This window comes from Gymnogyps californianus, chromosome 2, assembly GCF_018139145.2.
Source record: "Gymnogyps californianus isolate 813 chromosome 2, ASM1813914v2, whole genome shotgun sequence".
Classification (NCBI taxonomy): domain Eukaryota; kingdom Metazoa; phylum Chordata; class Aves; order Accipitriformes; family Cathartidae; genus Gymnogyps; species Gymnogyps californianus.
Genome location: NC_059472.1, coordinates 149777616 through 149802543, shown reverse-complemented (window position 1 = coordinate 149802543; position 24928 = coordinate 149777616). Strand labels below are relative to the sequence as shown.

General features: G+C 42.8%; 1 protein-coding gene across 12 annotated transcripts in view; it reads left to right on the top strand.

Annotated features, from left to right (window-relative positions):
- Nucleotides 1-4961: 4961 nt before the first annotated feature.
- Nucleotides 4962-24928, top strand: part of ABI1 (abl interactor 1) — an 84074-nt gene continuing 64107 nt past the window's right edge. For 10 of the 12 annotated variants that reach the window (XM_050892417.1, XM_050892422.1, XM_050892419.1 and 7 more), the window contains exon 1: nt 4989-5168. In XM_050892417.1, coding sequence (XP_050748374.1) covers nt 5052-5168 — 117 coding nt within the window. In that variant the 5' untranslated portion in view covers nt 4989-5051. Of the gene's footprint in view, nt 5169-24928 lie in introns of all 12 variants that reach the window. The other 2 variants (XM_050892427.1, XM_050892429.1) reach the window with 2 other exon arrangements.

Below are 24928 nucleotides of genomic sequence, written 5' to 3'. Positions count from 1 at the left end.
AAAGCCAGCCCTTCCTCAAAATGTTTTTCTAACAAAATAGTTTAGCCTCATTTGTTACTGGTGTAAGAAGCAAGCCATCTTGTTATTTGTCACACAATACCCATGTTACCTGGTTTAGGTCTAGGAAGAAAGAAATAGGCTTTCTTGAGGTTCTGCATTTGTATGGCTGCATCACCAGGGTCTGGATCCTCCACTTCTCCCATGCTCTTAGGGCAGTGGATGCCTTCTCTGCCTTGGCAGTATTTTGAGGGATTAAGAAGATAAGCCTACCTTGTGATGGGCAGCTGGAAGTAACGGCAGCAGAAGGGACCTAGATCAGGAGCTGGGAACAGAAGATATGGGAGGAATTCTTTGAGGCAGTGAAAAGGGAAAGGCAAAGCCACGAGGCAACCTGGTGGCTGGAGGCTGAGTTGAGAAAGATGAAAGAATGAAGACCAAGATGAAAGAGGCGAAAGGAACAGGGGATCCAGCAGAACATGGGAGGGGAACAACCGAGATGACAGATTGAGACAAGGGTAGTGGAGCTGAGAGAAAAGGAAGGACTGTTGACACCAGAGCACTGCTGAGGAGCAAAGATAAGCACGCAGGAGGGGTGAAGAGGAGAGAGTTTTATGAAAAATGAGGTTGAGACAGAAGGCAAATCCTGCAAGTGAAAATATATTAGAGGAGAAAGGTCACGTCAAAATACAGTAAAACTATTTTTGTGCCGCTCTTATCTTGTGCATTCTTGAAGCCGCAATTTTGAATCTTATTATTTTTGTGCTCTCCAGCAGCTCAGGCTGCCTAGCAATGCCTGGCTGGCGTGTGCCGGCTCTGCCGCACAGAGCTCGCTGGCTGCCTAGCAACTGGCAGGGGGGTGCGATGGGGTCCCTGGACCAGGCTCAGGGATGCAGCCCTAACCCAAACACCCCTGCTCCCGTGGCAAGGCAGGAGCGAGTATCTCCAGTTGTTACAGCTGTGATGAAAACCTTAAAAATATTAATTGGAAAAAAGGGCACGCGGAGGTGCCCACAAGAGCGCAGAGAGCCTGACAAATTATCTGCGAGAAGTGGGAACAGCCCCATTCATCTCTGCAATACTCAGACACCCCATGATGATAACTGAAATATCAATATGGTTAATTATTCTGGTTCTTAAGTATGGCTCTGTGGGCTGGATCTCAAGCACAGGAAAGCAAACCAACACAGCTATGTACCTTCTTGGGCAGCTACTTCTAATTTGGTGTAGGAAATACCAAAAAGGCAACTTTTGGTCCCAGAAAAAAAACATTAAAGTTATAGCATTAAGTATTCACAGAGGATTGTCCCAGTACAGCCACACTTGTGTAACTATATCACAGTAATCAACAAAAATTGTCTTACAAGAACATGAGACTTGGCATTTGGCAGTAGAGCTGATGCGGCTGATCTGAACAGGCCCTGCGTCCTCTGTGCTTCCAGCTGCCCCCTCAGATCCCTCATCTCCCTTTCCATTGCACTGTCAAAAGTGCTTGTGCAGCTAAACAACTGAATCAGGAATTGATCCAGCTGAGAAACAGTCCAACAAAAAATAAAGAGTTATTTTCCAATCAACACTACCAAAGCAAATACTGTTCCCAAGGAAAAAACAAAGACACATGTCAATCTATGGCCTAGAAAAGGGAATAGACAGTTACAGAGCTACAAAAATTACAGTGCAGGAGAAGGTGCTTTGATGCTGCTACTTTGATGCTGTTCTAAACAGGTGCGTTTAGAATATAGTCACGTTTTTCTCTCCCAGTCAAAAATGGGCTATGTCCCAGAAGGACAGTATTGCCCCTGGAGATCATCATGCCCCACTGAGGAGGAACAAATCTCAGACAGACAGTTGAGACACTGCAAGGTATATAAACACATTTTACTCTGAATGGGATCTCATTCAGGTGATCGTTTGGGTGGAGCCTGAAGAGCATCATTACATTTTTTCCTCTACCAGTCCAGTTGCCCCAGCCAGGAAAATTTTCATTCCCAGCTCTCTTGCACACTTGAAGTATCTTGAGTAAGTTAGTTAACTTTTCCTTCTAATCAGCAGTTTATTGTCTGGAGCAATGGGAAAGTGTGATAATTAAAAAAAAAAAAAAAACCAGAATAAAATATTTTCTAAAGAAAAATCCAGTGAATGCAGTTCAGATGCACACTAGTGTCTTCAGCAAATGTCAGCTCAAGTCCAAGGTTTATTTGCTCTGGCTCAGTGCTGGTTCTACTAGATTTGGCTAGCACTTGCATAGCAACCCGAATGTCTCTGTGCTTTCAGGTGCTTTGGAATTGCTCGGTGTACACACCATGCACACTCATGGAGCCAGCTTGGGTCTATTGCATCTGAGTCAATAAACCCTCCAAGAACCTCAGACATGAGGAACACACTGCAAAGACACTCAAGTGCCCCTGCAGAGAGTCATTTTGAAAGCAGGAGGGCTAGCATGGGGCAGGAGCTAATAAGGCCTGCTGATCTAATCAGTGGAGCATGTCCGCACCACAATTCCCAGTGCATCTTGCATTGTGTGGCCCTCGCAGCAGTACCACTGTGGTTGTATGGCCCTAAGTTAAAAAGTCCTGCTGGAGTTGACTTAGCTCCAGTTTGGGTGTTTCTGTATCTACCACAGGTCTACCCACCAGGCGTCGGGATAACGTCCGGCTGTGCCAGGCAGGCTGAAGAAAAGTCACAACGCAGACGTCACAAGGTGGCGCTCTTTGACGCAGTCTTCCAAGGTCGTCTTGAGTTGCGAGCCCATTTTGACGTTGAGTTGGTAGGTTTTTTGGTTTGTGCAAGGCCTCTTGGGTCGATATCCGTTGGACGGAAAGGGGCTGTAAGGCCTCCTGGAGCCTCTGCTCTACTGCTTGAGGCGGGTGCGTTTCCTGGGAGCTAGCACTGCCCCGCTCAGCTGCTGTCCTGCCATCTGCTTGTAGGACTAGGTTGCCCACCGAAGTGAAGCACAATACATTTAGCAAAACACACAACACTGAATTTTTTTCATACTGAAAAAAGTTGATGTGCAAGGCCCGACACATCTGGTGTCTCTTGGTACAGGGGCAGCAATAACATTTTAAGAAGAGCTGACAACAGTTGTGCTACATTTGAGGATGTTAACAGCTTCCATGAAGTCAGTCTGTGATCTGTAGGCAATTACAGACTCATCCAAGCCAATGGGTGTTAAGCAATTTGCAGCCAGACTGAATAGAGAAATCAAATTTGTCTTTGTATTATGATAGCTGGAAACAAGAAGAAGCCAGTGCCCAAGATGGTTTCTGATCACGCTTGCCCTGGGACCCATTAAAAGCTTGTCTATATCTCAATACTGTTGCAGATCAAATTTAATTATTTCACATTAAAAGGGTACTTGGAATCCAAAATAAAATGTTTTATTGGAAATTACATGCTGTCCTAAAGAGAGTTATTGAAGCCACTTTGGAAACAATTTTGCTAAGCTGCCAAATGAATTAACCATCAGAAGATAGCAATGTAGATGCATTTCTATCCCACAGCAAGTGCTGCAAATGTACCAGCTCCTTCCTCTGCTGTCCCAGACAGCGCTCAAATATCTCTCTCAGCACCTGTCTAGCTGTTTCCAGCCAGGGGGTGGTTTTTTGTAACTCCAGCTGCAAAGACCTTCCCAGGCTCCCTACTATTCATCCTCACTTCATGGTTCTAGACTGAGATGCTGGACTTTGCTGACCTCAGAGGGGAAGGGAGATCTATTTTTCCTCTCTCCACCTTGATTTAGAGACATCAGCAGGTATACCAAAGGATCCTGACCAGAACGGTTTTCAGTGCTGCAAACAGAAGATAGACTCCAGAGGACATGCAAAATACCACGATTATGCAGAGATGAGGCAATCTGCTCTTACTATAATGTGTTTGAGAATATTTTTTTCCAAAACGTTCTGACTTTTCACCGGTGTGGGTTTATCTGGGACAACTACTAAAATGCAAGGACTAATAGCACTTGCGTTTGTAACTGCGTACACACAGCACACAAAGCCAAGGCATGAGTAATGGGCCTTGGAGACAGCTTCTTCTGGGCCTGTTACTCATTGCAAACGCAGGCTTGGACATCCCAGCATAGAAGCCACCTGCTGTTACTGGCTTTTCTTCTGGTATGATCACTGAAAGAGGATTTTGCTTACAAAAAAACCCCACATGCAAGAAAGATTGTACTAAACAATCACCAGACCCTTATCTTCCACACCTTTGCAACAACCAGAGGCAGCCCTGAACAATGATTAACAAATGAGGTAAAAGAGTGTCAGGAATAATGTATTTATCTCAGCCAAATATTTACGTTCTTCTTATGAAACTAAACCCAGAAAAATGCTCGTTGTCAATTATTACTCCTGGCCAGGCCTTCACAAAGATCTACACAGTTTAGATTCAGTATTTCTCCCTCCCCCTCGGGGTAACCCTCTGGGAAGGGACTAATTGCCCCTAACCGCGATGCTCCTATCGTTTTACCAATTTTGTTGTCATCTTAGAGATTTCTAGCCCGACAGGAGGCTGGAGAACCAGGGCAGCGCTTCCCCCCCAGACCCTTTCTGCTTCTCCCGAAGAGAGGCGCTGCCTCAAGGCAGCACTGGTGGGGCTGGGGCTTTTTTTGAGCGGGGCGGGGGAAGGACACAAGCGTCTCCCCTCGTCTCTGGCCGCCCAGAAGGACGGTCCGACAGCCCTGCTGCCGCCCTCCCGCCGCGCTCCACAGCGGCCGGGCAGGGCAGGCGACCCCCAGGCACCGCCATCTCTCCCCCGCGGCCGCGGGCGGCGGCCATGAGCAGCGCCCTCCCCGCCTCAGCCTGCGCATGTGCCCTGCGCGGCGCTGCCTACAACTCCCGGCTTGCTTTGCAAAGCGGGGGTGGGGTTTTTTTCTTTTTTTTCTTTCTTTTTTTTTTTTTTCTTTCCTCCCCTAGGAGGGGGAAGGATGGGTGGGGAAAGCGAGAGCTCACGAAAGCGAGGCGAAGAGGAATCCCACAATACCAGGCGGGTTGCGAGCCCGGCACTGCCGCTGTCTCTTTAACGCAAGAGGAAGCGATGCGGAGGGGTGGAAAATGGCAGAGTTGCAGATGTTGCTAGAGGAGGAAATCCCTTCTGGCAAGCGGGCTCTGCTCGAGAGCTACCAGAACCTCACTCGAGTCGCTGACTACTGCGAAAACAACTACATCCAGGTGAGGGGCGGCGGGGCAGCGCACCGGGGCCGGCGCTGGGGTGGGGAGGCTCGGCTGGGCTCGGCTCTCCGATGCGGGCGGTGGGGCCGGAGCCGCCTGAGAGGCAGCGCGGCGCCCGGCTGCCCCCGCCGCGGCTCCCCGCCCCGCAGCCGTTTCCCCGGATTTGCCTTTTCTTTCAACTTTTCCAGCCGAACGACCGGGCTTCCCTCCCCCCGCTCTGGAGGGGAAGGGAGGGGGTTATTATGTCAGTCTGCCTCGGAGGGTGTGTCTTTTTTTTTTTTTTTGTCTTTTTTTTTTTTTCTGTATTTATTTATTATGAGTCACATCCCGGAGACCTCCCTGGGCTGGGGTGGGGGGTGAGTGGGGCGTGAGGGCCGGTGAGCCTCTCCGTGTGGCCGGCTCAGAGCCGGTATCTCAGGTTTCCCCCTCGCTTCCCGGCGGCGCGGCTCCCTCCGGGGGAAGCCGGCGGGCCCCGGGCCGGCGGTTGGTGACGGTTGCTGAGGCAGGCAGCGCCGCGCCGCTCCGCGCGCCCCCCGCGCCTCACGTGGGGCGCGAGGCGCGGGTGCCGGCCGGCCCCTCCGCCGCGCTCCGCCAGAGCCGCGCCGGCAGCGCGGGGCCGCCATCCGCAGCGGCGCGGCGGGCGTGTGGGGAGCGGAAGGGGCCCCGCACACGAGTGACATCACGTAATTCAGTCATCGGGGGGGATCCGCGGTGGGAACCGTGCGCTGGGTCCTCCTCGGCGTGCGGCTCTCGGCGGGGCCGAGGGAACCGCGTTCTTGGCCTGGCGCGCTGGGGGTCCGCATCGCTGCAACGAGCGGTTTGCGGGGGCAGGAAGCTGCCCGTGTACAGGCACTGATGTGGGAGGGTGAGGTGGTGTTTCAAAATGGCAATCTGTGCCTCTCGCAGGCTTCGCAATTCAAACACCCTACAACAATAATTTCAGACCGGGTCTCTGATGCTGGAAGAGGCTCCATTGGTTGTGGCGTGCTCCACCAGTCGGTGTGGATCACCCTTCCCCCCCCCCCCCCCCCCCCCCCCCCCCCCCCCCCCCCCCCCCCGATTGCCAGTGCTTCTTGGCCTTGCTTTAAATCTATTTTTGTGAAGCTACTTTAAGCACAACTTACTATTTTTCAGGATTTGCAGCACATAACACTGTAAGTCTGTGTATTTGGTCATACTGATGTGATACAGAACCATCCAGAGATGCTCAAATTCAACTTTTTTTTTTTTTTTTTTAGTAAAAAAGTTGAAGGGGAAAAGCAAAAAACTCCACTTTACTTACTGGACAGCTTGTAAAGTGAATTTGTTGAATCGAATACTAGACTACCTGTGATGAGTAATACAGGTTATTAAATTCTCTGGCATCCATCATTGTTGGTAAGCTGTCTTACTGTTTTTAGTAATGGAGCAGCAAATTTGAAAACACAGCTTTAATAATATGAAGTGATTTTTTTTTTTTTTTTTTTTTTTTAATGAGCTGCTTGGATTAAAACTGCTCTAACAAGCCATATTTTTAAGAATTTTTTTGTGGTATGTGAGGTAGTATGAGTTAATGTCTGTTTACTCTTCCGAGTTGTTTGCTCCACCCAAAGAAAGCTGCTGATATAAATGCTTCTAAGAGGCGAGGTTCATTTGGTTTTACTCATGGGAAATATGACAAATACATAAGCATGGTAATTGCGGCACAAGTTTTGACCTGTCTCCTGCTCCTGACTTTTTCCCTATGTCAGAAAGTTACAGAGCATCTTCAGTTACATCATTTTCTTCAGAGTCCTAAAACTTGTCTTTTCTTTCTTCAAGCAAACAAACCAAAAAACCCAGCACTTGAGCTAGTTCTCATCCGGTCATTTGGTGTCGTTTTTATTTTTCTTTTTTTTTTCTCTTTTTTTTTTTTTAATTTGGTAGCTCATTTTTACTTCAAGTATCAGGGTCAGCTGGATGTGGGATTCGTATGGTCTGTTTTATCTGTGTGCAGCTGTGCTTACCCCTTTTAAAAGGAAACTGGAGTTCTAAAATTCCTAATGAGGGCTTGCACAGTAGCTTTGAAAAATGTATACCTCGCTTGTATTGTACACACATTGTACATTTTACACAGTAAAAATGACAAATATATTGATAAAATTGCATATATTTTTTAATGTATGATGGAGATGGGTTTTTTAATCAGCACTTTATACAAAGCCATCTGCTCTCCAGTTGGACTACTGAACAGATTATACTTCCAGTGCCTGTGGTGGGGCCACTGCAGGATTAGGCAATATGACACAGGGCACTGGGTTATGAGATGTGGGAGTGTGTGTGTATTGTGGGATAGGAAAGGAGAGGAAAAGGCTTAACCCACACATAATACAAAGTGTTTTTATTTAATGTAATTGAGCATTTTATAAAAAAGGCAGGCCGGAACAGAGAACCTGGCCATGAAGTGAGTCTTAAAATAGTTCAGAAGTGGCTATGCATTGTAACTTATCCCGTAGCACGTAACTGATTCAATCTGGCCTCTTTTGAGTTTGGATAGCTTTGAATTTGGAGAGCTTTCTCTCTTTCTGTGGGAAGGGCTATGTGCTCCTTAGCAGGAAGACTTACTGTGTGCTGTCACCCACTCTGCATTGTGGCATTGAGGTAGAACAAGTTTGTCTGACTATTCTGAGTGCTGGTGCTAACAATTTATAGTAATTGTAATAGCGGTCAGATATTTACTCAGAACCCTTGATGTTTTCAGTCTTATGTCTTATATTCTTTGCTCACTTAAGCAGGGAAGTAATTTCCCACCTCCAATATTGCTGTATTCAAACTGTATCTGTGTTTTTAGATCTGAGAACATATGAATCTTGTTTTGTCTTTTTCACTTAATCTGGGAATAATTCTGGTAAAATTTCAGTTGTGCTGATTTTTTGAAGAGAATTTGTCTTCAATGTCTTTAGGGATTCCTCAAAAAAAAAAAAGGAGGGGGGGAAAAAACTCACCTAGGTGGAACTTGGCTCCCTAATGGTGAATGTAGCTCTGTTGACAGTAAGCGTCTTTTTACTGAAGCATTTAGGAAAGATGACAACATTCAGGACTCTCAAGTTGAAAATTGCTGCTGTTAAAAAGTGGGAAGCAGTTTCTTGCTAAGGCAAACTGTGAATAAATCAGAATGTCAGGCAGTAACACAGTTTGCCCTCCAGACCATGTGTATTCTGGTTATCTAGAAGGTTTATCTGATAGGAAGGGAAAAGAATTTGGGAGAAGCAGAGGAAATAAGTTTCTAAGGAAGACCTGCAGTTCTAAAAGGAAAGTACAGTATGGTGGCAGTCTTGGGGGGGATGGGAGAGAGGGAGACAGAAAAAAGAGAAAGGAAACAAAATGTAGAAGTAGTAATTGAAGGAAGTTGTGATGTTATTGGTGGGGATTTTGGCTTTGACTAGAAGGAAAAAGCTGTTATAAGTACATAACAGATTTTAAATCTTGTCACAGATTAAATACAGTAATGTTTCTGGTTGGAAGCTTCAGTGACAAGCAGGTAGAAAATTAGATTCCTGTTTTCTTTTAGATGAGAGACTTAAACTCTGAACAGTTTTAAGAGCAGGTTTTGAACCTTGAATCTTTAACTGGAAGCATGTTTTTGTCTCCTGAAGTAAGTTTTCTTACATATAGAGGGATTACATTTTTCTTAATATTTTCTAAATTTTTTTTTCTGGCACTCTTTAGAATACTGGTATGACTCTGTTCTCTTATGATGGAGGTGTTTGCTTGTGAATTGGCATACCTTTATAATAATGTACAGTGAGATAAGTGAGGGAAGGAGTGGTGAAACTGTCTTATAATGGAAATAAATGAAAGTTCTTCATAGTTGCCATATAAATGTAAGTTCCAGTACCTAATGCCTTCCCCAAATCCTTTTGCCTGCAAATAAAATCTTGGAGTAGCCCCTTTCAGTGTGTGTGTAACCATGAAAGGTTATCTGAAAATCTGTAGCATAAAGCTGAAGATACTAGTGAGGAATTTCATCAGTATCCTAAACAGTATGAACTTTATCAGTAATAATACAGAAATAACATATGGAGTTAAAGCACTTACAGTTCTAATCATGATTCTTCAGCTGAAAATATTAGCTTCCAGAGAGATTCTCCAGTCAGTTTTCTGGCTGAATTGAATTATTTTCAGCTTTTAATGAACTTATTTACAAGAACTAGCTTATGAAGTGTTAGAATGATACAGGAAACCAGTGTCTCCAGTGTTACTGCACTGATGACTTCCTTTTGAACGACTTCAGTTGACTGGTGTAGCACAGAGAGGCCTCTCTGCTATAAAACACTGCTTACAACTTTCTGCTACTGTCTAAATCGGATGTTTCTTATAGTCATGTTTATGCACAGGCAGATACATAGTTTTCATCAATCTCTTTGCTTCTAGACCACTTGGGAAGATCTATTTGTAATTTTTTTTTTAAGCTCAAATATGATTTTAATATGACTATGAGAACCTCTAAATGAATAGCTTGGAATAGGTACTACTTGTGTAAATTCTGATCTTGATGGTCTCTAGTGAGTAGATTTAGCAGCTTTAGAAAATAAATTAAGTGAAAGACCTTTTAAGGAAGTTAAGTGCTGTGTTGCCTAAATGTGTGTTTTTTTGTTGTCGTGTTGTTTCCTTCTGTAGCTTCCAACTGGTATGTGGAAACTGAATGGTGAGTTAACAAGCTATTCTGGGTAAAATAGACAAAAGCAGGGACAGATTTCAGTCTGACTGCTGTTACAAAAAATTTAAAGTCTCTTTCCAGTTGGTAGAAAAATAAATGTGTGGGGTTGAGCAGAAGTGTTGCGTGCAAGAAGTTTCACGAATCCTTATGTTATCTTCCAGCATGCGTATAGGAATCCTTTCTACTTGATAGGTTGGATGTTCTGCACTTCCTGTACAGTAGATAGTACGTATTGGAAAGGAAATAACTTCTTCTGTGGTGTTTCTTTTTCCTTAAATGTTGGTAACTGATCTGACACTCTGTTTTGTTGCCTGGTGTATGGAAAGTGGCTTAGCTTAGTTCAGTACAAAGAAGTTCACTCAATGTCTAAATCGGGAAATGACCTGCTTTAAAAGGATAAACTTAAATTGTCATTAATACAAATCTTTTACATGCTGTGAGAACTTGCATGCTTTTATGTTCATAGGTTAATTAGTTTGTATTGAGAGTAAGTGCAGTGAGTTTTTTTCCTGATTTCAGTGCTAAATTTGGAACATTTTACAAAAAAGCAAATTAAGCTAGTTCACTTTCTGTAACACCAAAATATAATTCAAAATTAGAGAGCTTGAGAGCAACGAGATAAAAATATGGATGTACTATCCACTATGCTTTGTAGGTTTAAATCATATTCTTTAAGAAAAGGTGTTAGCTGATACTTTTAAACACTGTTCTTTTTTAAGGTAGTTCAAGCAAATGTTTGCCATCAGTATAAAAGGCACTGGCTGTTCTGTGTATGTGGTTTTTTAAAAAATAATAATTTGGGTACAGGTTGACGGGTTAGGTTTGTAGCTGTTCTGTGCCTTGTATAGGTCTTCTGTGCCAGTGCATTGTCTGTGTTTTGGAAAATACAGCTGTATATTTAGCTCAAAAGCTGCAGTAAGACAATAATGCAACTTCACTGAATCAGCAAGCGATTACCCTGCATATACAGGAAACAGATCCTAGAGTGTTGTATGTCTGTTTTGTGTCCAAAGGAGGTAGATGATACGAGACCAGCTTTTCCAAATTTGAAATGTTTCCATTAATTTTGGTACATTTGGTTTAAGAAGCCAGCAAGATGTCAGCTGCTCTTCCTGCTTCGTTTTTCATTAGTATTTCAGCAGATGATTGTGTCAGCACTGTGCTGCCTTAATCGGGCGGAGTAAAGAGGATTGGGATAAGCTTTTACAGGTACATACCGCTTCTTCCACAAAGGAAGTGCTGTCTGCTCCCTTCTGTTTGCACATACGTTGGAAGGAAGAAGCTTGCAGGTTGTCTGTTGTCAGTGTATGTTAAGCGTGATCCTTGGTCTCTGTGCTGCACTTGCTGTGCCTAGCCCTGTGGAATTGTGGGAAGGAAGAAGACATGAGTAAGAGGGACAACTGTCTAATACTTACCTCCCTCTGGATCTCTGGGACCTTGTTGCAGTAAGTAGCTCTTATCGTAAAGAGAAAATAGATGGGCCTTGAGGAGGGCTCATAAAGTGGATCACATTGTAATGAAGGTAAGGGCACAGGAGCAGGCTGTGTACAAGTAGGAAGCATTGTACCTCTGAGGGCAAAGTTCCTGTTAGTATCTGTGCTACTGATCTGAGTTTAACAACGAAAAAACCCTAACTCTGAAACAAAAAACTGATGCAACTTCCCAATATCTTCGTTTAGTATTTTGTACTGTCTTTGTTTTACAGAAGCATAAATGGTGGCATAGAATTTATAACTGACTCGTGGAAGGTCATATAGGGACATGCTGTCAGATTTGGGAACAGAACCTGATTGTTTGGACTTCCAGTGCTGTTCGCAAGGGTTCTTCCCCCGCCCCCCCCCCTTTCCAAATTGCCTCTGTTATACTACAACACAGCAAAAAATGCGTATCTGCAGAAGCGTGGAGACAGTATCCACAGAGACAGTGCAGTGAATCCCCCTTGGGCAAACATGCACCTGAAACCATCATTGAACTCATTAGCAGCAATTACTTTTTAAGAGTTTTACATATTTCTTCTCATAAGAACCTTGAGATTCTAATTTTTGGCTTTGCAAACTTCTGGAGTTACATAATGCTCACAGTACTGTCTGTCTGCATGTTGGTGAGTCACTAGAAGATACCACTCTTTTTCTCATTAGAGAAAGCAGTCTGTGTTTGACAGTTCTGGTGACTGAAATCTTACTTATTTGCAGAACAGCAGGGTGGCAGCTGTGCGGACAAAGTGTCAGTTCTGGTGTAGCAAGACATCCTTGAGGGATAAGAGGGTATCTTGCTCTCTCTGTGCCTGTGTTCAGTCCTTAATTAGTAACTTGGAGTTGAAATGAGTATGGTGTGGTTTTTATTTGTTGTTACCTGGTAGGAAATGACTTGTGGGCCCTCAGTTACTCAGTGTCCAGGCTTGTTCATAATTACCCGAGCGTTCTTGCTCTCTTTAGTATTTATGTTACCCGGAGCGGTGTTCCTCTGATGTTATTCCTTCCACCTCCACCTGCTCTCCCCCCCCCCCCCCCATCTAAGCACTGGTGACAGAGGCGGGTGGGCTTGGTCATAGGGATCCTCCCTTCTCTCCACCCCTAAGTAAAGGGAAGTAACTGCTGAATTTGTAATAGTAGATACGGTGCCTCAGTGTGGTTCCTCCCTTTTCCTGATCTTGCCGGTGAGGCAGCTGCTGCAGACGGAGACTTGATGTCTCCTGTGTGTTGTAGAAATAACCCTTTGCAGCTCAAAACTTGCACAGAGCCCTTGGGGGCCAAGACCAGGGTGCTGTGGAGAATAGGGCACAACGTGCTCCTGAACAGAGCTCTGTGAGCAAGATGGTATCTACAGGTGCCTTTCCTCCTTCACCTCCAGCCTGTCAGCATGTCCTTCTGACTGTGCTGGAGGGGCTCAGTCAAGTGTTTCATTGGCTTAGGGCCAGGTAGTGAAATGAAAGATACAGCACTTCTAACAGGTGAGTTCGTTGAGGAATCCATTTATTGCACAGCAAATGAAAGCAGAACTCTAAACTCCTCCTCTTGGTATTAGAGGGAATGTGTTTTTTTTCCTTGGGTTAATTAATAAGAGTGTAGATGCCACCTTTGCTTGAGACTATGCAAATAGTGTTACTCATTACTTATGCAAGCCCTTAATGCTGTTAACAGGAACCATGCACACTTTGCAGAGCATAGATTTGTTACTATGAGGCCGATTTTTTAGAAGAAAAGGAGGGGTGGGGAACCCTGCGTGAGAATTTTGGCTTGGAGCGAAATGTGAGTACAGCATTTTCAGATACAACTTGTAAAATTCAGCAGTCTGTATTAACATGAGGTGAAATTGGTAGCCAACCTGCTGGCTAAGCTGACAAAACGAATTAGTTTTACTCTGAAAAAGATTGATTACTTACAAGGTGACTTTATTTTTAATAATATTTTTGTCTAAGATTCCAGATCAGATATGTTTAGTTAGTAAGTGCTGGGTTTGGCAAACTGAAAAAGGCTCTGAAAATCAAAACTCCTCCTGGTTTGGGCCTCTCCTACGATGAAGTCTCTTCACAACAGCCACAGATGGTGTGTGCCATACTGTATCTTCTGCCATCGTTGAATATTCTAAAAGAACAGTAAAAGCTGTCCCTTCTGCAATGAGATACAGCTTTCTTATGTTCCTTATGTTAAGATAGCAGATATATTTGTGACAGTGTCATCTCTCCCTGTTCCGTCTTCCCTCCCTCTCCAAAGAGCCCCAAATAATCAACTCTGTGTACTCTTTCTACAGCAGAAGTTAAAGAGCAAGCACACTGTTCCATGTGTGAGGAGGCTCTGATACTGTAGTGATGAGCAGTTAAAGAATTCATGGGGAAGAGACTCCGCATCGCTTTCCTAATTTTATTGTAACCTCAAAGACAAATAGGAGTAAAACGTGGTGCTGTTCCTACTTTTGTTAAGAAAGCAGGGAGGCCTCTCGGAACTCGGGCATAGGAGGCTTACTAAAACAAATGCTGGTTTGACATCCTTAGAGTTGAACGTAATGTTCTTACTGGGTGGTCTTAAGGTTATAAATAGTTCCAAGAAAAAAAATTGCTTGTTTACTACTTGAAGCATAACAATTCTTCGATATCCTTAGAAAAGATTTGAAGTGTAGACTCTTCTGGCTACTTTAACACCAGTGTTTCAAATGATAATGTTTTTTCTAAGCTATACTTTAGCAGGCAAGTGTGGTTTTTTTGTTGGCTTTTTTTTCCCCAGCTAATCTTTCACCAGATGCATATCTTCACTTTCGTGCTCTGATCCCCTTGTTGTACTTTGGGGTCAGCAAATCCGCCAACCAGTATTTGTCCTGCGGCAATCGTTGTCAGTTGAGCATCTTATTTGACTTTATTGTAGCAGGCATGCTACAAATTAATTCTTGAGCTGTGGTCCCCATGCAATAATTCTGTGTTTTCTGGAGCCTAAGATAAGAAAATGTCTGCGTAAAACAAATAGACAAGAGAAGAACAAGGTGTCCAGGCAGTTGTCTCAGACTACTGCAGTAACATCTATGTAGCTGCAGAATACCATGCCATAGTTTGTCTTTTCACATTTGTACACCTAATAATGTTAGTCACTATTATGTCACTTAATGTTGCTAGTGACAGCATTTCTCTCTTTCCAGGTTTGCTGATTTCTCTCTCTGTTCCAGTCTCCTATCTGCTTGCTGCAGGCCGTTTCCTAGACCTGTTGTCTCACTTACTCTTCTCCTACTGCCAAATGCTGTGGACTTTCTCTTTTGCTGCCATTGACACAAGAGTGCTCTCATCACCCTTCTGCCTCTGAAACACTCACATGCTTGCTCTCTACCTTGTTGACTTTCAGCCTAATTTCAGATCTCCTCTGAAAACCTCTTCTCCCTTGCCTATTTCTTTTAATTAATCTAATTCTATTATTTAACTGCATATTTTACTGCCTTGCAGCTTAAATTATGCAGCTGTTTTTCATGATGCCTTTCAGACAAACAGCTTCTACTAGCATGGGTTTGAATAATTTGAAACCTGCAGCTACTGAAGACATTTATATACACTTCTTTTTTAGATTATCTTTATTGGCACAGAGTTGAGACTAAGGCCTTGGCTGTGAGGTGGTCTGTAACCACCTGAGGAAGCCATGATGAGCAGGATACAGAGGAAACAGAAGGCAGCTGGGGAGATGTGGTGTGCAATGGGACTGACATGATTCTGTGTACTAGTAAAACTCTTAGGAGGCCTCTCAGATATATGTGGCCTGGTCTTTCCTTTATAAGAAATCTGTCTTGTTCAGGAAGCTGGTCCTTTTGTCACTCTGAGACCAAGGAGTGGAAAGGGCTTAATGAAACTTGTCTGCTTGGAGGGCTTTGGATCTCTAAACAGTGAGAGAAAGGTGGATGTGTCGGGGGAGTGGTGTTCTGTTAGCATACATTAGTAGGTATGTATCCACAAAGCAGAGCTGAACCTGATCCTGAGCGGTTTTTATAAAATATGATTATAGCCTCCAGGGTTCCCACTGTGAGGCCTCGTGGCAGGTGGCTTGGATGATGCTTCAATCAAGGTCCGGAGAGTATCAGACTAACAAATAGAGATATAATGGATCAATGCGCTTAGGTTGGCAAGATCCTTGGCTTGTGATTTGCTGGCTGACTTGCAGGATTTCTAAATCTCTGGGAAGAACTATTGTTTCTGTGATGCAAACTCCTGGCTTTAGCTGCATTAGATAAAATGTGTGTCTGGTTTGGAAGTGCTTGGCTCTACAAGGGCTCTCTTCAAAATACTGTGGGTGTGTTTCCTGCTGCAGCATACTGTATGTTCTCCCAGCACTGAAATGATCTGGTTGCCGCAGTAGTCCTGAGACTTGTCTGGGAACATTGCAAGCACATGTTGTCTTAAATGGCAGCAGATTTTGTATCTAATTTCTAAGGTGTCTTTAGCTTTGAATGTTAGAGAAAATTGTTGTTGCCATAGATGGAATTGAAGCTTGGGCTCATACAATGCTGCTTACTTTGTAGGAAGTCTTGTATCACTTGAGCAGTGGCTGTGTCACTTCTAGCTGTGTATTTTATTCCTCTTTATCAGGCTGTCCTTTAAACCAACAGAGAAGGATAACAGTCAGTGGAAAGCTTTCTAGCACACGTTCCCTCTTTGGAAACTTACTGTTCATGAACAAGAACTGTAAAATCAGCTCCTGTCAGTACTCTGCAGTGAATATTGACTGTTCAGAGACCGAGGGAGGTATTTGTTGTAATTATGAGAGGCTCATTTACTGAGGATAGAAGCCAAGTATTGCAGGGATATGGTACCTGTGGGCTGCTGCTCCTCTGCTGAGGGGAGAAAAGTTGCTGGTTTTGGTCCTGAATGTGGGACGCATAGGGGATTTGAGCGTGTTCCTCGGGCATGGAAAGGGCTTAAGAGTTGATAAAGGATAATCTATGTTGACTAACTTTCTGCCTTGCTGATAAAAAATGGGAATGGTTTGAAGGATGATTGAAAAGCAAGTTGAGGGTCTTGAGCAACTCCAAGTTTCTGGTAGGAGTAAAAGCAGAGGAGGAATGGGGCAAAGTGTGTAACCCTCCTTCACTGTGTGCCTCTCTTCAGCCACTCTCTCTTGCTAACTGTGACATGGTGGATGGACAACGTTAAAAGCAAATACTGTTACTATTTGCTTTCTACCTACAGCAGACATCTAGAGAGGTAGCTTTACTTTTTTCCTAGATTGCTGTAAGGGGTTACTGCAGCAGCACTGGGAGTGGGGGAGTATGAACTAAAGCAGGTACTTACTGGCTGTATGACATCCCACGAGGCCTGGGGGAATGAATGTGGGGAATACTGTGAGTCATGCTTGTAAGTCTCATAAAGCAGGAGGCTTTTTAAAATTGGCCTTGGAGGGGAAGAGGTGTTTAATGGAGCAGTTGTGAAGGAGTTATGCAAACAGAGAACATAAATAATGAGCAAAAGATACTCATTTAAGCTTCTTGCCTCCTCAGAAAATGACTAAATACAAACTAAGCACTGCAAAAGTTAAGAAAAATGCATCATCATTAAGTATAATGGGTGCAAAAATGTGTCCATTCATGATGATAAGAAAATTCTTCTTTCTGCTTTTGTGACTAGGAAAATAAATTTCTGTAGTTGAACAGAAAAGGTTTTTTTTCCTTTCCAATTTCCTTTAAAAAACAACAAGGTGGGAAGCTGAAAAGCAGTTCCTCTTGTAAGAGCTGGTTAGGAGAGGAGGTGGTAAAAAGACCAGTTTCCAGTTTTGCTTTGGATGTACCTTCAGTGTTTAGGCTGTTTTTGTATAAAAAGTCTTTCCTTTTCCATCCCCCTATTCATGCAGGATTTCATTTACATGTAAATACTGTATATTCTTTGGTAAAATTGAGAGCATGTTTTTAGGGTATAGCTTTTTTTTTTGCTACTGACACAGCCACTTCTTGCTGCTTTAAATTAAAGAGTTTCGAACAGAGCTTATGAAATGTAATTGTTCCAGTCCTGGGCTTGCTTGCATTTGCTCGCATCATAGTAGGAATCTTATCTCTGGTACCTAAGCCTTGCCAGCGGACTTAACTGGCATATAGTTTGCTTGGACTACTATTTCTGCCTCTCTTGCAGTGTAAAGAGGCCATCCCAAGCTTTGAAGCAGTTGGATATGCCAGATGCACAACTGTGGAGCAGCATGTCGGACAGTGTATGTCCTCCCTCAGCCTCCCTTGTGTTTTAACTAGATGGGGGCAGGTGCTCAGCTTTCTCTGGGGCACACAGATGCGGAGGAGGACGGCAGTGTGGGTATGGGTGGATACGCAACTGCGGCTGACGTGTTCCTGTTGTGAAAGGACTGTTTTTCTGAACACAGCTCCTCTGTGGCTGCAATAAGGCCACTCATCTGTCAAGCTGATTACAGACAAGATAGTAGCAAGGTGTCCTGGTGGCCCTACTACAAGTGCTGAAATAGAGTAGTTCAGGGGTTGTTTTGCTGCTAGAGGAGGGAGACGGGGAGTGATGTGGATATGACTATTCTCATGAATCTGGTTGCATGGAAGTGCAGGCACTACTGCCATCTGTATGACTCTCTGCATCTCTTGCATGTGCCTAAAGCTGCGCTCCTCTACATTGTACATTGAAGGGGAAGCAGTCTTTAAAATCATGTGAAGGAGCAGCATAAAAACACCAGTGGAACTTCAACATGGATTAGAGAACTTTGCTGTAAGTGTGTCTGCCAGAGACATTGCAGCTGTATTTCTAGGAAAAGTTACTCACTTGACCTACTGCTGTGTTAACTAACACCACAGCGACTGTCTCTCCAAGGACTTTGTTTAAAAAACCAAAACAACCCCCTCACTCCTGAATTTGACACTCTATTTTCTATTGAAGAACTTGCTTTCTGTCTTCTGTTGGTTTCTGTAAATTAAGTTTTATCTGTTGCTGGATGTGGAGATTACCATATTTATTTACTTTTTGTTACCTACTGTGCTGTTCATGGGTTTTTTTGGAAAGAAACAATGGTATATTATTGACTCGCCATTCCTCCTCTCTCTTCGTCTCTTCTCCATTCTCCTGAGCCATCTGTTTTGTTCTGTTGTGTGTGTTTGGTTTTTTTTGAGGAGCTAAATTCCTACTTGCTGCAATTGAAATAACCCAGTATTCAAATGAGCTTATGTATGTAAGGTTTTGGAATGCTGTTGCTAACCATAGGCTCAAATTTTAACGTAATAAAAAGTAATTCTTCAAAAAGAAACTGGATGTAGTCTGCTTACAACCACTATCAGATAAAAATTGTACAGTCAGGTCCAGGAGCGCATAAAAGTCTAAGCAATATTAGCAACTGTTTATGTGATCAGATAGAAACAGAAACTAGGTTGATTTTCTCCATTTACATGCAAGTTCTTGTAAAAACAATCAGTCCTTGTTTTGCAGTCCATTACTTTATTACCATGAGATCACTGTATAGCCTGTGTGCTATGTGAGAGTAGGCCTTGTGCTGGGAAGTAAGCTACTAAAAAACTGGGGATCCACTGGTTTCTGGTCTAAGCACATAGTGCCAGTGTCGTGAGATATGTGCAAGCCCTTGGATAGCTCCCTGCTGGAGTGAGTATATTGATCTTCAAGACACTAAATAGTCAGCAGTGTAGTACTACAAAGTATGAGAAGAGAATTTGACCCTGTAATGGCCATTGTTTTCTCCTTTGTTTTAAAAATACTGTGATATTTGGGAACTGCCTGAACTGTAAAATCTGGGCAGCAGCTGTGTGTCGAAAGTGACTTTCTTAAACATGAGAACTCTTCCTGAATTAGGAACACTTGCAGTCCAGACATTTGCTGGATGTCAGAAGGCCTGTGTAACTCTTGGCTCTATATTTTAGTGCCTTGAGATTCTTCCTGGAGCTGGACAGGCCTGCTAATGACTTTCCATGCTCTCCTTCCCCATTTCCCTCCCTGTTTTGTTGTCCTGCAACATCTCCGACATCTCCATGTGGAGAAACCTGTTGCGGTGCAGAGTGTAGCTTTGAGCCTGCTTGCTTTTGGACCAACCCTTTTGCAGATGCAGATGTTGAGTATGTAGCTGTCTTGCAAATAGCAGTTGAAGTTACCCTGTTGTATGGGTTCAGAGCACTATTGACATATAATCTGTGATACCAGGACATGCTGAAGTGACACTGTAATTTGATCCTTTGTGCTAAATCTTGTTGTCTTAACCTTACTTGCTCAATGCTGTCTGGTGTGATTCCAGGCCTGCCTAGAGGGTAAGGAGGACTAGAGAGTGAGGACCTGGAAAGAAAGGTAGTCTTGGAAGCTCACCTATAAAAGGTCATTGAATTTTAGCATGTTGCTTGTCTTCAGATATAGATTTATTGTAGTATAGTGGGCTTATTCCTTCAGTTTGATTTGTTAGAGATAAACTTGTGACTGTGAGCACTCACCAGTCCTTGAGGGTAAACTGAAGAGGTAAATAAAATCCATAGAAGGAACCATTGTTATCAATATTATGAAAAGGGACTTTTTCACACGGTATGAGCTGAAGAGCTTTGCCCTAAAACAGGTTACTCTGAGCTGTCTTGATTCAAATGCTTGCATGGCATGAAAATCTACACAGTTCCGATTTTTCACTCCGATTAGTTTCACTTCAGTTAGGTTTTGTGTTGCTGCCACTATATTACAAGGAGGATATTAAGGTAACTAATAAATGCTAAAGTGTTTCCTTCCTATTCCCACAAAAAAAAGTAAAAAAATAAGTATCTGACTTATCAGTTAGCTCATCTAGCAAGGACATGCTCAAATTTGTGGGTGGGTGCTGGCAGTTAAGAAAGTAAACAGAAAGCCATTTTAATTTCAAGCCCCATTACAAACAGAAAACAAAAGATCAATATTTAAAAGACAATGTATAAGAAAACAAATGGAACATAATTTCTCTAATTCCCTGTTATCCGCTGTGGAGCGTGCCGAAATAATCATACCCTCCAAAGCCTTGAGTAGCTTAGCGTTGAAGAAGGAAGAGTGCTATGAAAGGGCCAAGGGTTTCTTTTCCTGGCTGACAGTCTGAGGGTGGCATTAGTCTGTATTTGGAGCTCTGGCTGATGTCTCTGATGTCAGAGCCTGCTTTATGTCAGCTCTGAAGAAATTTGTGTGTTTGATGTCATAAGGCAAATCATAGGCAATACGAGGAAGTTAAAAGTGTAATTTTGAAGTAACTGTACATGCTAATATAATACTGTGCAGTGCTTTACAGGAATGGAAGATGTGGTTTCTGTCCTGGAGCTTGTGTTGTCTAAATCATGTAAAACAGAAAACAAGACTCAGACCAAATTTCTTAAGCTTGCTGCGTATGCAATCTTGAAGTCTTACTAATGCAGTGTACAAGGGTTGTGTGAAAATGACACATGGGCATGACTGCTTCTGTCAGTTTAGTTCAGTGTGGCATGCTATTTTGGTTGTATACACAGACTATAACAACTGATATTAACAATGTATTGTGCCAACATCTATGTTTACTATGACATCGCCTCTGTTGGATTTGGCAGGAGAACTGAAAATGGTGGTTTTGACAATATTTTTTTATATATATATATATTTTTTTTTTTGGTTTTTAATAAGGGGAGTGGTTTAGTCCAGAGCCAACATGAACACGGCTGCATTGGGCAGAAAATGCTGCTAACAGAGCAGCTGGCAGATATCTTCCCAGGCTCCATCTGTCAGAGTCGGCATTGCTTTGTAAATCGCACTCCTATTGGATAGATTTGTTTCTTGCTATAATGTTCGCAGCCTGGATTAAAACGGAATTCCTAAGTTGATTTTTTTAAGTTATTTACTGTTTAAAAAAAAAAAGTGGTTTTGTAGGCTACTTCTCCCCTCCTTTACAGACCTATTAAAGTCTGCATCAGCGTGTTGTGAATGCTACATCTTGTGGACTTGTCTTAGTTTAAGTAAAAAACATATAGGAGGATAAGGTAGTTATTGGAAGCTTAGTCTCAAAGACATGGTTCTCTACTGTGTACACACACATCAGAGTGGGCTGGGATCTAATGATAACCTGTATCAGTGTATCTGAGAAAAAAGTTAAACACTTTTTTTAGAAACATCAATGTACATATTCATCTTGCATTTTTTGTTATCAAGACTGATACACTTTTACCATTGTGGGACATACGTGTGTGTCTATATATATATATATATATAATATATGCATGTCCCTTAAACTCTCCTTTGGAATGAACTTCTCCCCTTAATGAAGAAACTTTTCTCCCTCTACCTTTCCCAAAAGAGATAATGATTAGAAAAATTGAGACTCTTCTTTTTACAGTTAATCAACAGAATGAAAAGCAACTTTCAAGTAAAAGAAAATCTGCAAGGACACAGGCAGATTGGCTAAATTGGTCTCGGCCCATAGAAATGCTAATTTGCTATCAAGGCTATTCAGGACTGGTCAGGGGAATATTATTGATGGAAATGAAGGATTTGCTTCTAGCTAATTGTCTAGCATATACAGGATTTGGGGGAAGGGCCTGTCTGAAACAGAGCTTGTGAATTACAGGCAGTGCTTGTTACACTGTCCTATGTGTTTGTTAAACTACAATAATTTGGTATATGTCTTGACCCTTGAGATGGAATAACTGACTAGTCAATGACTTTTGTCAAGGTAGTGTTTCTAAAAAGAAACGGACTGAATTGTTGCTTGTGGGCTGTGATGTGGTGGTTGCTGTGGTGGTGATCACCTTATCGTCTGGTGCCTTGAATGAATGCCAGCTTTATTGTGCAAGGTCTTTACCTGGGGAGAAGAGATTTCAAGTTCTACCAGTTGCTCTGCCTTTGGTATAGCTGAGTTACTGCATTTTATCTTGGAGAAACTCAAGACATGGTATTATTTCATACCAATGGGCCTTTTTGTTGTGGATGCTGGAAGGAAGTTCACTTGAGTTGAATTGTAGATGCTAGCCTGGCTGTGTTTATTGAGGATTTCTGCCTAAGTAGATGGGAAGAATTACTGTTTACTGAATGGACTTGAAAGAATTTCATCATCCTAGTTTTAATTTTGGGGTTACTGTAGTGAGAGAGATTTGGGGTTTTAGAACTGTTCTGAATGGTTAGGCATCCTTCTGTGGCTTCCCTGTCTTTAAATTCCTTCGTACTCCTGGAACAACCAGTTATTTAAGTGGCTGAGAGCTTTGATACTTCTATTTGACACCACTTCTCACCATGTGTAGAGGGAGTTGTGTCGGATAGTCTGTTCTATTTCTTGTTTTCACTGTCAGTGAAGGATTGACTGCCAGTTCCCTGAAGAGAAGGCCTTGGACAGGAGGTGGACATGTTCAGTGACTGCAGTATGTTGCTATTAATAGCTTGCAAGCTATTGGGTAATTAAAATCTTGAGCTTTCAACCCCCCACACAAATTCAGGAATGGTAGAAAAGTACAACAAAATGACAAGTTACGGCAAATCACTTCAGTAAAACACTTGAACATTTTTCTACTGCACATATTGTGGTACTGATCTTTGTGATGCAGGATTTTAGTTGAGATTTGCCTGTGCTCTGGAACGTGTGGGTTTTTGGCTTTAGTTCCCCTCATATGGAGGCTGGGTTTGCCCTGTCGTTTCATCAAGCTGTGCTTGTGCTAAGTCCCTTCCTGTTCCTTGTCCCCATGTAAATGCTTTCTTTTTAAATTTGCCAGTTGTTTTTACTGACGATAGTAACAATACGAATGGCAAAGCAGGTGGTTCCAGTAACAAGAATACTGATGGTGGCTGATCTGGGACTGATTATGCTGAAGACAGACAGTAGACAAAGTGTTCTGATGACTCTCTGAAGTCTTACCTGTGGTGCTATGGGAGGAGGTCTCTTGTGCTAGTATGTTGGGCAAAGGCTGAGCTTAAACTTCTCAACTAACTCTCCCAATGGCTTACTTCACTTTCCAGTGGGGGAACTGAGGTGCTGATCAGTGGGGAACAGTCTGTAACTTGTAGGCAGGTAAATACCAGGCCTAGTATAGCTCTGTGGATATTGAGAAATACTCAGTGCATCATCCCCTTGAAGTAAATGCTAGCCCAATGTATTGCAGAGAGAATTTCTTCAATGAGATTGCTGTATGGCATGAGCACAGTAAGCCTGTTCCAGGAGACAGTTGACACATCTGATTCATACTCTGTCCTTACCTGGATGGCATACATAGTGTAAGCAACCCCTATTTGTAAATTTTGAAGCCTTAGTTTCCCCTGCCACTCTGGAATGATATGTATCCCTTAAGGCTCTATCTGTGATGAGAGAAACCGTGAATGCTCCCTGCTGAGCACCTGCTAGTAATAACCACAGTCTGTTTAGATCCTCTTGGATGGCTTCCAGGTAGGTAGCTGGCTCCTGAAAGTTCTTCAGAATACAGAAACTTGTGGCACATGCTGCTGTGACTTGCCAGTTTGACTTTCTTCTCTCATTTATAACTGATATTCTGATGTAACTGAACATCAGAACTGATATTCTGATGTAACTATCAGTAACAGCCAAACAGTCTACCATGGTGTAGCATGTTTACAAAGCAGTCTAAAAAGCTTCATGAACTATGGATAAGGGGCTGTATCCATGGGCTACCCACTTATTTCAGTACATAGCTCCTCAGTTATTTACAGTGATCTCTGGATTTACAGTTCTTGATATTCAATGTAAATTAGACTGTTGGCTCAGTAGGTAAACGTTATCTAGCACGTATGGCATATTTAAACCTTTGAAATGCATTACTGCAGCTTAGATGTGGAATACTTGGTCTAAGCTGAACATACATTGTGAATAGTTTAGAAATGCCCAAGCCTTTTGCCATTAGCAGTCAGAAGTAACAAATAAACCCTTAAGACCAGCTTTGAGTTATTAAAAGCCTTATCAGATCAGTGAAGCAGCAACTTCAAACTCGTAGATGCATCCAGAAGTTCCACATAATGTTACAAGCTCTTGCTTTAGGGAGGTTTGAGTGCTCCTCTTTTCTGAGTGGGGAAGCCACTTTTCAGAAATATGTTCCTTCCACCTTGGAGCATCCCCAGCTAGTTGTCAGGGAGGTTAAGTACAGATATCTAGGAGTCTCCAAGCCACTGCCTGGATGTACATCTTCACCATTCTATAAAAGTATCTCCAAGTGACTTGAAAAATGAGGTGCTGTAGATTGTAGCTAACTTAAGCTAAAAGTTTTGGCTGTGTGTTTTTTCTTTGGTGTTTTTTTTGTTGTTGTTGTTCTGTTTCATTGGGATTTTTTAAGTAAAATTTCATTCCTGAGTTTGTTGGGACCAGATCTCTGAGCTAAAATAGCAAGACCTTAGTGAAGGAAGCAGAACTTTGAAACCTCAACTGTAGTATCTGGCTTATCAGGAAGTATGCATTCTGTAAACATCAAAGATAGATAAATGACAACATGAACAAAAGAGAATACAAATGGGCGTATTGATGACTTTGGCATAGTTGCATTCTGTGAGTGGTGATATGTGATAGAGATTGCTAAATCCATGTGGCAACTGATTGTAGTAATCCTAATTTTCTCTTTAATCAAGTAATGAAAGGTGGAAGTCTTTTTTAAACAGACAACCAAGATGTAAAACTAAACAATTATCTTGTGTTTAGTTGTGAAGCAAACACACATG